This window comes from Xiphophorus maculatus, chromosome 1, assembly GCF_002775205.1.
Source record: "Xiphophorus maculatus strain JP 163 A chromosome 1, X_maculatus-5.0-male, whole genome shotgun sequence".
Taxonomy (NCBI): domain Eukaryota; kingdom Metazoa; phylum Chordata; class Actinopteri; order Cyprinodontiformes; family Poeciliidae; genus Xiphophorus; species Xiphophorus maculatus.
In genome coordinates, this window is record NC_036443.1 from 30,218,858 (window position 1) to 30,229,322 (window position 10,465).

At 36.3% G+C, this 10,465-nt stretch overlaps 1 protein-coding gene across 3 annotated transcripts in view; it reads left to right on the top strand.

Annotated features, from left to right (window-relative positions):
* Positions 1-5,911, top strand: part of LOC102235565 (DNA (cytosine-5)-methyltransferase 3B-like) — a 34,241-nt gene extending 28,330 nt beyond the window's left edge. For 2 of the 3 annotated variants that reach the window (XM_023341025.1, XM_023341041.1), the window contains exons 14-22: positions 458-641; positions 844-928; positions 1,115-1,260; positions 2,352-2,442; positions 2,652-2,800; positions 3,824-3,909; positions 3,966-4,053; positions 4,133-4,251; positions 5,319-5,911. In XM_023341025.1, coding sequence (XP_023196793.1) covers positions 458-641; positions 844-928; positions 1,115-1,260; positions 2,352-2,442; positions 2,652-2,800; positions 3,824-3,909; positions 3,966-4,053; positions 4,133-4,251; positions 5,319-5,460 — 1,090 coding nt within the window. In that variant the 3' untranslated portion in view covers positions 5,461-5,911. The remainder of the gene's footprint in view (positions 1-457; positions 642-843; positions 929-1,114; positions 1,261-2,351; positions 2,443-2,651; positions 2,801-3,823; positions 3,910-3,965; positions 4,054-4,132; positions 4,252-5,318) is intronic. The other variant, XM_023341034.1, reaches the window with a different exon arrangement.
* The last annotated feature ends 4,554 nt before the right edge of the window (positions 5,912-10,465 follow it).

Genomic DNA, 10,465 nt, shown 5'->3' on the forward strand with positions numbered 1-10,465 from the left:
ATTAAAAATGTCACCATAATGTGAGACAGATAATCTATGAAAAAAATCAGTCTATTTCATCCCTGAGCTACTGAAGAAAAGAACTGTTCCTGACCAAAAACAATCCATCAGGAGCCAGGAGGAGGGGTCTAGTGCTGTCAATCAACCTCATGAATGCGCTGCCAAATGTGCTAATGTCGGAGAAACAACTTACTGTTACAGGAAACTGTTATCTACCATCATTGGAAGCTAAGCTAACTAGCCTTAAGAAAGTCTGTCACGAGTTAAAACTCTTCAAGGAGTTAGCTGTTTATATTCATGCTCTTATTTTGAAATGGGTGAAGATTATTTACGCTGCAGTTCCATTTTTTCTCCTCACCTCCCGCTCCACTAGCTAAATGTTTTCAGCTCTTTCTACCACAGTCATACCAAGTCAGATGTGCTGTAATGCTAGCGCCTCGTTGTGTCGTCCCACCAGGTGTTTCTGCGTGGACTGCCTGGACATCCTGGTGGACCCCGGGGCGTCCAACAATGCCCGGTACCAGGACCCCTGGCGCTGCTACATGTGCCAGCCGCTGCTGCAGTACGGCGTCCTGAAACGGCGCCACGACTGGAGCCTGAAGCTGCAGGAGTTCTTCGCCAATGATAACGGACAGGAGTTTGTGAGTCTAACTGCTTTGTTTAGCCTCCAGATGGGCGACGCCATCTTTGTTTTGGTCAGAATGTTACATTTACCTTCAAGGTGTAAAAGAAGGCAAAGTGCTGAAACATGAAGTTGTCCAACCAGCCATCCAACCGCCCAACTATCCATCCATCCATCCATCCATAAAGTGACCTTCAGTGTTTTTTCTTCTTCTTCTGCAGGAGAAACCAAAGATTTACCCAGCAGTCCCTGCTGAGCAGCGAAGACCAATCAGAGTCCTCTCCCTGTTTGACGGCATTGCTACTGGTGAGGAACCATAAAGCCTCTTTTTACACCAACATTTACACTTCAAGGGACTTTTTGCAGTTATTCTGGTATAAAATCTCTCCTTGTTGGGAGAAACTGAGGAACTCACGTCATAAAAAACCTTTTTTCTAATTTATTTCTGATTTGATGTTTCTGTTGATGTTTTGTTTGTGTTTCCGGCTCCAGGCTACCTGGTTCTGAGGGATCTGGGCTTTAAAGTGGACCAGTACGTGGCGTCGGAGGTGTGTGAGGACTCGATCTCGGTGGGTGTGGTCAGACATGAAGGAAAGATCCAGTACGTCCATGATGTCAGGAACATCACCAGGAAAAACGTAAGAAATGGCAAAAAACATAAGAGACGGCGGTTCAGAGTCCAGTTGGACCGGAGCGGCCATATTTAACGATTCCTTGGACAGATCTGCTTCTTTTCTTTCTCCAAGACACGAGCAGAAACGTTTGAGCTGAGCTTGAAGGAAACATCCTGACCAGCTGGAACGATTAATCAAATGCTGAAATAATTATTAACCACTTTAAATATTGATTAATTGTTTATTGGAGTGTACAGACTCAGAATTATGCGATTTGTAGAAAAAGCAACACTCTCAGAACAATAATTAAGCCAAACTGTGCAGAAAATCAGCCGGCCTGAGGCATTGCGAGTTAAGTGGCTGTTTATGGCCACCACACCACCAGGGGGCCCCCAAGAGCATCATTTAACTTTATTGTGCAGTAATATTTGCACATTTTGCTCATTTTCCATATTCTAAGCCTTTTATTTTGATAGTCCACTTATAGACTTTAAGGACTAGCAAGATGCTAAATATTAACATCTAGCTAGCTCTAGATATTAATATTTAAATACCTAAATATCAGCTAAATATTTAATAGCTAATGTTTAGCCATAATAGATAATATTTAGCTAGTATAGCTAAAATATTTTATCTAGCTCTAGATCCCTCAGAGCTAAATATTTTTGCTTGATAATTTAATATTTAGTTTGAAAGTGTGACAATTAGAAATGAGTGAATAACATGGTAAAAATATCAGTTTTAGTTTGTGACAGCTGCATTTTGATATAAGCCTCTTAAAATAGTTTTTCCAAACCATGTATATGGTTGTTTTTACCTTATTTCTTGCTTGTATATATGAAATTGTGCAAATGTATCTTGTGTTGTTTGTTTTATGGAACTATGGATGGAAATGAGCATTTTTGCTAAATCCAGTATTACAACAAAATTATTTGTTGTCCCATTTAAATTAAATCAATCGATTAAAAACATGACTGTGACAAATTAACCTCAATTTTTGTCTCGTAATAGGTTTAAAAGCCGGAGTTAATTTGACTTTGTACTGGTGTTCCAGCATTAGCTGCGCTTCCGGTGTATTTCCCGCAGTCTAACACCAGGTGGTGCTGTTGTCTCAGATTCAGGAGTGGGGGCCGTTTGACTTGGTGATCGGAGGAAGTCCCTGCAACGACCTCTCCATCGTGAATCCGGCCAGAAAAGGCCTGTTTGGTTGGTACATTTGTTGATTCCTGTTTGTAACATTTTTGTAGTGTGTGAAAAGTATTTTTTTCTCATACTTTAGAATAAAATCTCTATAAAAAATAAATTTATTATCAATTACACTCAGCGTAATTTCAGCGTGTTTTTAATGCTTTTTCTTAATGCCGAAAACACGTAGAGTCGTAACTAGACCCTGATGTGAGTCTGGTTTGCTTCAGGAGGAACAGGAAGGCTGTTTTTTGAGTTCTACCGCCTGCTGAGCGAGGCCAAGCCCAAAGAAGGAGAAGACCGTCCGTTCTTCTGGATGTTCGAGAACGTGGTGGCCATGGGCGTCAACGACAAGAGGGACATCTCCCGCTTCCTGGAGGTCAGCCGAACGCATCCGCACACGCTTTGGACCACAACACTTTAAAATCAGGAGTTAAAGTCATGGGAAAACTTTTATTCGAGTTAAGTGGTGGTTCTATAATTAATTGATTTATCGCAATTAATCAAAAACTATATATAAAGTCAAAAAAATAAGCAACATTTTTTATTTAAAAAAATGTTTGTTGCTAAATTGTTTGATAAATAGAAATATGAACATTTTTAATCTGTTTTTAGTATGAAGGAATATTAGAGCCATACTAAAAAAATAAAATCATAAAATTGTAAGAATAAAGTCATATAATTATAATTATTGATCCATTTACTTATTTTTTTCTACTCTTGTAAATCTTTGTGTGGCCAAAAAACTATAAAAAATTGATGTATTAGAAAATTATGAGTATAAATAATCCATAAAAATCTCTCAGTATTAACACATCTCACCTGATATGGGGTTAGCAACCTTTTCCATTCAAAAAGACACTTTTGCCTCTGATGCTACAAAATAAAACTCACCTGGAGATGCAAAAAACGATTTTCTTAATACACAAAGTGTTTTAATATGAGAGCTAACAAATTACTAAAATGTATTCAATTTTCAGAATTTAGAACAAAATTAATTTATTACAAGAGGGATAAAGTAGAATGAGGTGGGTCTTTTCTATAAATATGGAAAAAATTAAGATAAATAGTTAGCATAGCTTGAAGTTAGCTACTTTAAAATTCTGTTGTGGATTTTAAAAACAGATTTTACTTAAGAACTTACAGAAAACCTTCTAAAATGACCATTTATTGTTGCATTCATAATGAAAACATTTTATTTTTGGTTTTGTTAGATCCCTAAGCTAGCTAGTGCTAGCTAACGTGAGCTAGCATTAGTTAGCTTCCTGGTTGTAATTTTCCAGCTTAAACTCAGCTGAATGAGTTTTCAAGTCAAGATTTGTACATTTCTGATGCCACTTTCCTTCTCTTCCTGTGACAGACATATTCCAGCTGACCTCTGACCTCTGTGTGTGTTTCGCAGTGCAACCCTGTGATGATCGACGCCATCGAGGTCTCCGCCGCCCACCGCGCTCGCTACTTCTGGGGGAACCTGCCGGGGATGAACAGGTACGCAGGAAAACGGCTCCTGCTGCTTCTCAGACTTGCCTTTACGTTGATTGTAGTGAAACTGCGTGTTTCAGGCCGCTCTGCGCCTCTGGGATGGACAAGCTGGAGCTGCAGGAGTGTCTGGACCACGGACGGGTCGCAAAGGTCAGACATAAACACGTTAATCAGGATTTTACCTGCAGAGTTTTCCACTGGGAGTTTGACGGCTCGTGTTGTCTGTCAGTTCGGGAAGGTGCGAACCATCACCACTCGCTCCAACTCCATCAAACAGGGGAAGGACCAGCACTTCCCGGTGCTGATGAACGGGAAGGAGGACGTGTTGTGGTGCACGGAGCTGGAGCGGTGAGCAGGACTGTCTCTACGGCAGGCCGTTTTAGCATAAAATCACTTCCAACACAGTCAATTCCTCATATCTGGTTTACAACTAGAAATAAATGTAGTAGACAATAAGTTCTCCCTGAAATTAATGCACTAAACAATAATATTGTCATTTGTACATTACATTATAAATATCCAAAACAAAACAAGCAAAACAATAATAATTCAAATGGATGTGAAGTCTGGGTAACCAAAATTACACTTTCAAAAATAATAATCATTCAGCTTCGACAGGGAAAACAGGCAAAAGGGGCAGGTAGTGCAAACTAATTATTGTTGTTTTGTTTGTTTTATTTTGGATATTTGAAATGTTTCCCGGTTTTATTGTTAAACGTTCATGAGAAATTCACATTTTCTTGAACTTTGAGAGGATGTACTTATATAAATATGTCATTGTTATTGTTATTATATGAGCTGGAAATGTCCTCAAAATGACAATATTATCATCTAATGCAATAATTTCTGGCAGAATTTATTGTCTAGGAAAATTTGTTTTGGTGACAGGCCTAACAAATCTAGCTGGACGATAAATTGTCCCAGAAATTATTGCATTAAATGATAATATTGTCATTTTGAGAACATTTTCAGGTCAGCTCATTTTGTGGTAATAATGCCAGACGACATTCTCATCAAAGATTAATAAAATGTTACATTATAATGAGCATTTAACACTGGAGCTGGAAATCATATTAAATATCCAAAATAAATAAATAAAACAACAAATAATAATAATTATTATGACATTTCTGCAAACAAAATTATCTTTAAAAAAGGGCTGGTTGAAATCAAAACATTTTATCAGCCAGTTTTTGGTAGAAATAGAAAAACAGCAAACCATGCAAATGAAAATTACTGATATAAATAAATTAATTTATTTATTGCTTATTGTGACCGGCCTACTAATGAGTCAAATGATAGACTCATAAGAATCATAGTTCTTGTGTATTTTAGACATCTGGTGGAACTGATTTTATGCTAAAACAGCCTGCCATATAGACTCTTAATGCTTTTTATAACTGTTGTTTTGTCAGGATCTTTGGATTCCCGGTTCACTACACCGACGTGTCGAACATGGGCCGCGGCGCCAGGCAGCGGCTGCTGGGCCGGTCCTGGAGCGTGCCGGTCATCAGGCATCTGTTCGCGCCGCTCAAAGATTACTTCGCCTGTGAATAAACACAGAAACCACAGGGACCTGAAGATGTCTCACTCTGTCAGCCACTTTTGCATGGAGAGAGTTACTTTGATTCAAACCAGAGCTCCAGGAAAATGATGATTAAAAAAAGAAAAAGCTGATCGGATCATCCAGAATCAGAACCGGAGCTCATTAAACTCCCTAAAAACCGGTTTGTTTTCTGAGCCGCTCAGAAAATAACCAACGATAAGGCTGATAAAATCTAAACAAAACTTCTTCATTCACATTTTAATTGGTAAAAACAAAACCGACACTTAAAAAAAACTCCTTTATTTTCCTCATTTTCATTTATTTTGACCAATAAACTGAAGTTTATTTATCAAACCTGAGTAAGCAGAGTTGTTTTGCTCAACTTTGCTGCAAAAAAACAAAATCTTACCAAGTATCTTCATCTAGTTTCTATTGCAAAAATCTTATTACACTTCAAAAAAGACAAAACCAACTTACAAGCAACTTTTCAAGAGCTTGTTTCAAATGAATAATTCCTTAACATTGATGAAAAAGTTCTCGCTCTAAGCTAAGTGCTCTGATCTAGTATCTTTTCATCAAAATGCATAAATTACTGACTTAAAACCAGATACTAATGTTGGCAAAAGTTACTTCAAAAGTTCATTTTCTCTTATTTTTAATTAACTATAATATATTTAGAAAATAAAGTAAACAAAAATACTTGGAAAAATAACCAAAATGAAGCCAGTAAAATCAAAACAAATCCACTTTTTTCTGTTTTTTTGCCATTTTTATTTTGTAAAAACATACAATTTTAGCCAGTATTTTTCATTGAGTTTGTATTGCAAATATTTTAGTAGAGCCAAAATAAGAGAAAACTTACTTATATGCAACTTTTAGGACTTTGTTTAAGTCAGCAAATCCTTAAATATTCTAGTTATATGTTAAATACGATTACCTCACATTTTCTAATTAGTACTTCAGAAATATTGACCAAAAACAAGCTCCTATATGATTCTATGAAAGTTACTTGTAAGTTATTTTTTTCATTTTTTCAAGTGTACTAAGATATTTGCAATATAAACTAAACTAAAAATACTTTGTAAGATTTTGTGTTTTTGTAGCGGAGTTCACTTTGGTGAAAATAAGAACAATAAGTGGATAAACTTTAATTTATTGCTCAAAACAGATGAAAATGGGGAAAATAAATGAGGTGCATTTACATTTGAATCTCATCCACATTCAAATCTTCCCTAAAAGTTTCCAAAACTTTCTGCTCCTGTTAAACATTTGGATTTGGAAGCAAATGTTTAGATTATTTAGAAAGTTTTCAGTGTCTGATTCTGTTGGATTTGCTGGCGTTGATCTGTTAAAGACAGCAAAAAGAAAATGTGAAACAGTTTTAAACCAAAAAGCTTTCTTCGTGTTCTGCTACTGACTGCTGTTGGCTAAACGTTCTGAAACTTGACCAGCCGTTTCGGGGAAATCTGCACATTTCTGAACATTTTGTACTGTATCCACCAGAAACCTCTGAGCTCCACATGTTTTCCTGCCAGGTTGTGTTTGAAGTGACCTGAAATGTAAAATCTGTCACCAGATCAGGTGTTGAAATCTACGATCTGCTCATCATGTACGGTTTCTTTTTACGTACTGTATCCAGAGAAAAAGGTTTACAAGACTTTGTTTAGCAGGAACGATTCCTGTTACAAGCCTTCATAAGAACACTTTTTTTACCTTATTTTTTTCTTGATTAGTTTATATTTTTGTGTTTTTTATTAAAACCGCTCATCTTCTGCTTTAAACTAACAAGTATTACTAGTTTGCTTTGCTTTTAGAATATTATCCCATTATCCAGCTTGATGTTTCTGAACATGTTAGCAGATTTTTAGGAGTTTTATGTCGTGTATGTGTGTATTTTTAGGTGTGAAAACTGGACCATATCTGCAGTGTAGTTGTTTTTAGGGCATTGCTGTATTTTTTGTTTAACAGTGTATTTTTCCATATTAATCTCACTTTTAAAATCATCTCAGATACAGAGATTGAGTTATTTTTATATTGTTTTGCAACAGTTTAGAAAGAAAAACACTTGTACTACTTGTAGCTGCTTTTATAATTTTTTACATAATAAAAAGCAGCATTGCTGCACAAAACACAAACCGGTGTCAGTTCTCGTTCTTTAAGTATTTTTGCTTTTCCACTCACTTTTATTCACTATTCAATAATTATTACGTTTAGCTTAAATTCTATTTCAAATCTTCTGATTTTAGTCAGCCATCAGTTCCTAAAGTTGGCAAATTACGTTTCAGTAAGTTGTTTCAACTTATATTTTATAAGAATAATACTTTGTAACTGTCAGCCTTCTTAGTAGGCAGTTGCTATGGAGTTGCTATGACAACAATAAGCAAGACACAAGCTCAGAATTAGCTCTTGCTTCATTCCTATCTAACTTATAAATAATATCAATACATTACAGCTATTAAGTCTTAAACTTTTTTTCCTAATATACTTTCTTTTTGATGGTCTTGAAGCTGTGGTTCATCTATGCTTTGCCTACCAAGATGGCGGTTGAGTGCCACAAATCATTTCTGGTTCAGACTTGTGGGAACCATGTGTAACTGAAAAACAGACTAGATCTAAAAATTATAATTGAAAGACCTATTAGATTTCTTTTTTTTTTCTTTTTAATCCGTCCAACTTTCTGAGGCCTCTCTACCGCCCCCTGGTGGCCCTCCAGAGGGCCGCGGCCCCCAATTTGAAAAAGTCGTCGTCTCTGGGGAAGGAAGGTTCTCTAGTAGCAGTCAGTCTCGCAACAAATTTGAAGAAACCTCTGACAGAAAAGTATCATGACCTACTACCAACAACCATGAACAAAGAGAATATTCTGTTTAGTTTTTGGATCACACTGATAATCCACCTCATTTGCTTTTGCTACTTAAAATTTCTGTCTGGTTTTACTGGTGGAATGATGTTGGAGTAGGGGATATAAAGGGATGGTTTGAACCTCACTGCAAAAACACAAAACTCTTACCAAGTATTTTTGTGTGTCTAGTTTAAATACACCAGCACACTTGAAATGAAACAAAACAAACTTATAAGTTACATTTCAGCAAAATATATGAGCTTGTTTCAAATAAATAATTCCTTATTATTGATGAAAAGTTCAAGTTCCACTGGCAGATTATTTCACTTACAACAAGACAGTTTTCCCACATTTTAGGTGAAATAATTTACCAGTGGAACTGGTACTTTTTTATCTAAGGAATTGTTAACTTTAAACGACCTCCTATCTTATTTCATTGTAATAATTATGTTAATTGTGTAAAGAAAAACATTGCATCTCTTACAATGAAAGTTAATTTCATAGTTTGTAATTTCTCTGTAATATTTTCCTTTGGTCCTCACCAAACGAGGTGATCATTTCTGTACCTGTAGTTTCTATCTGGCTTTCTGGATCCAAACTAATTATGATCAATAATTTGAATATTTATATGGTTTACTGGAAAGCAAAGTTTTGATTGAAAATCATTTAAATCTTGTTTTTTTGTTCGTACACTCGTGATTCATACTCCAGTCCAGTTGGTGGCGGTAATTCTCCATATAAAATGGCTGCCAACCGCCATAAAACTGAAAGAATAAGAAGTTGGTACGTGTTGATGGGAAGATGGAGATTTGGGAAAGGAGATCTACTTTCCAGCAGGACAATGACCCTAAATAATACAGTCAGAGCAACAATATTATGGTTTACATAAAGCAAATTCATGATCCACCCAAAGTCTAGGCCCAATCCAGATACGAGTATTTATTATATCCGTATAGCTGAGTTTGAGCTGTTTTATGAAGAATAAAATGGGCAGATTTAAGTTTTTAGATGTATAAAGCTTATAGCAAAATACATTCAGAGAGTGTGAATACAAATAAACACCACACTGCTCATACTTTAATGTTAAGAAACAAAACACAGTGTATTCTCTTCCTTCTACGTCACAGTTAGGCACTACTTTCCGTTTTCTTGACATGAAATTAATCTAAAATTATTACAGTGTGGTTTGCGTTTGTAACATTAGAAAAAGTGGAAAACTTAAAACGTTGTGAAAACTTTTGCGAGGGATCGTACGTGTTTGAACTCAACAGCAGAAACAGGGGATTCGTGAATATAATCATTTTTAATGGCCCCGCGGCCTTCTTGTAAAAATTATCATTTGTTTGTACTTATAATGCGCCTGTCGCAATTAATAGATTTGACAATATGAATAGAAACAGTTTAGCTTAACATAAACTGTTTCAGAATTCATTTATTGAGCAAATCGGTGTAAAAATGAGCTTTTCGTAACATTCGCGTTGATTTCAGTCTAAAGCCTATCACTTTAAATGCCATTCATTTGATGTTAGCTAGAGGCTAACTACAATGGCGTCTCGATCTGGAAAAATCTAGAAAGATTTGCTCGTTTTTACGCATAGTGGGGTTCTATCCAAAGGCCGAGAATTACTTTAGACACAGTTTAATGGCCTACTGTGACAATTGTTGGCCATTAACCAACAATTATCTGAGCGGTTAGTACTAGCGGTGAAACCGAGGAAAGGTTGTCGAACCTCGCAGTGGGGGACCGGGGCTTTGCTCTCGGCGGAAGGATACACCTTTTGGGTTCTTTGAGGGTCCGACGGCAGGAGGTAGCGAGGAAGGACGGATCGGCGTGGGTAAGTTTAGCGTGTCTTTTTAAACACATTTCCCACGTGTTCAACTAAAATCTAACTATTGAATACCAGATAAAATCTAAACACATTGACAAACATTCTACCTTGACAATTTAGGGCGCTGTTTTATTGAAATGTAGCTACATTATTTGGTTTGGTTCAATAAACGTACTTGTACGTAACAAACGACGCAGAAACCAGCGTCAGATAGGAGTAAAGGGTTAATTCGCTGTTTTTGTTGACTTGTGATGAGCTCCTAACTTGGACAAAGTTATTCTCCCTTGTGTACAAACTTAAAACTTTTACCATATTTTTAAACATATGAAAATGGATATTTTGTGATTG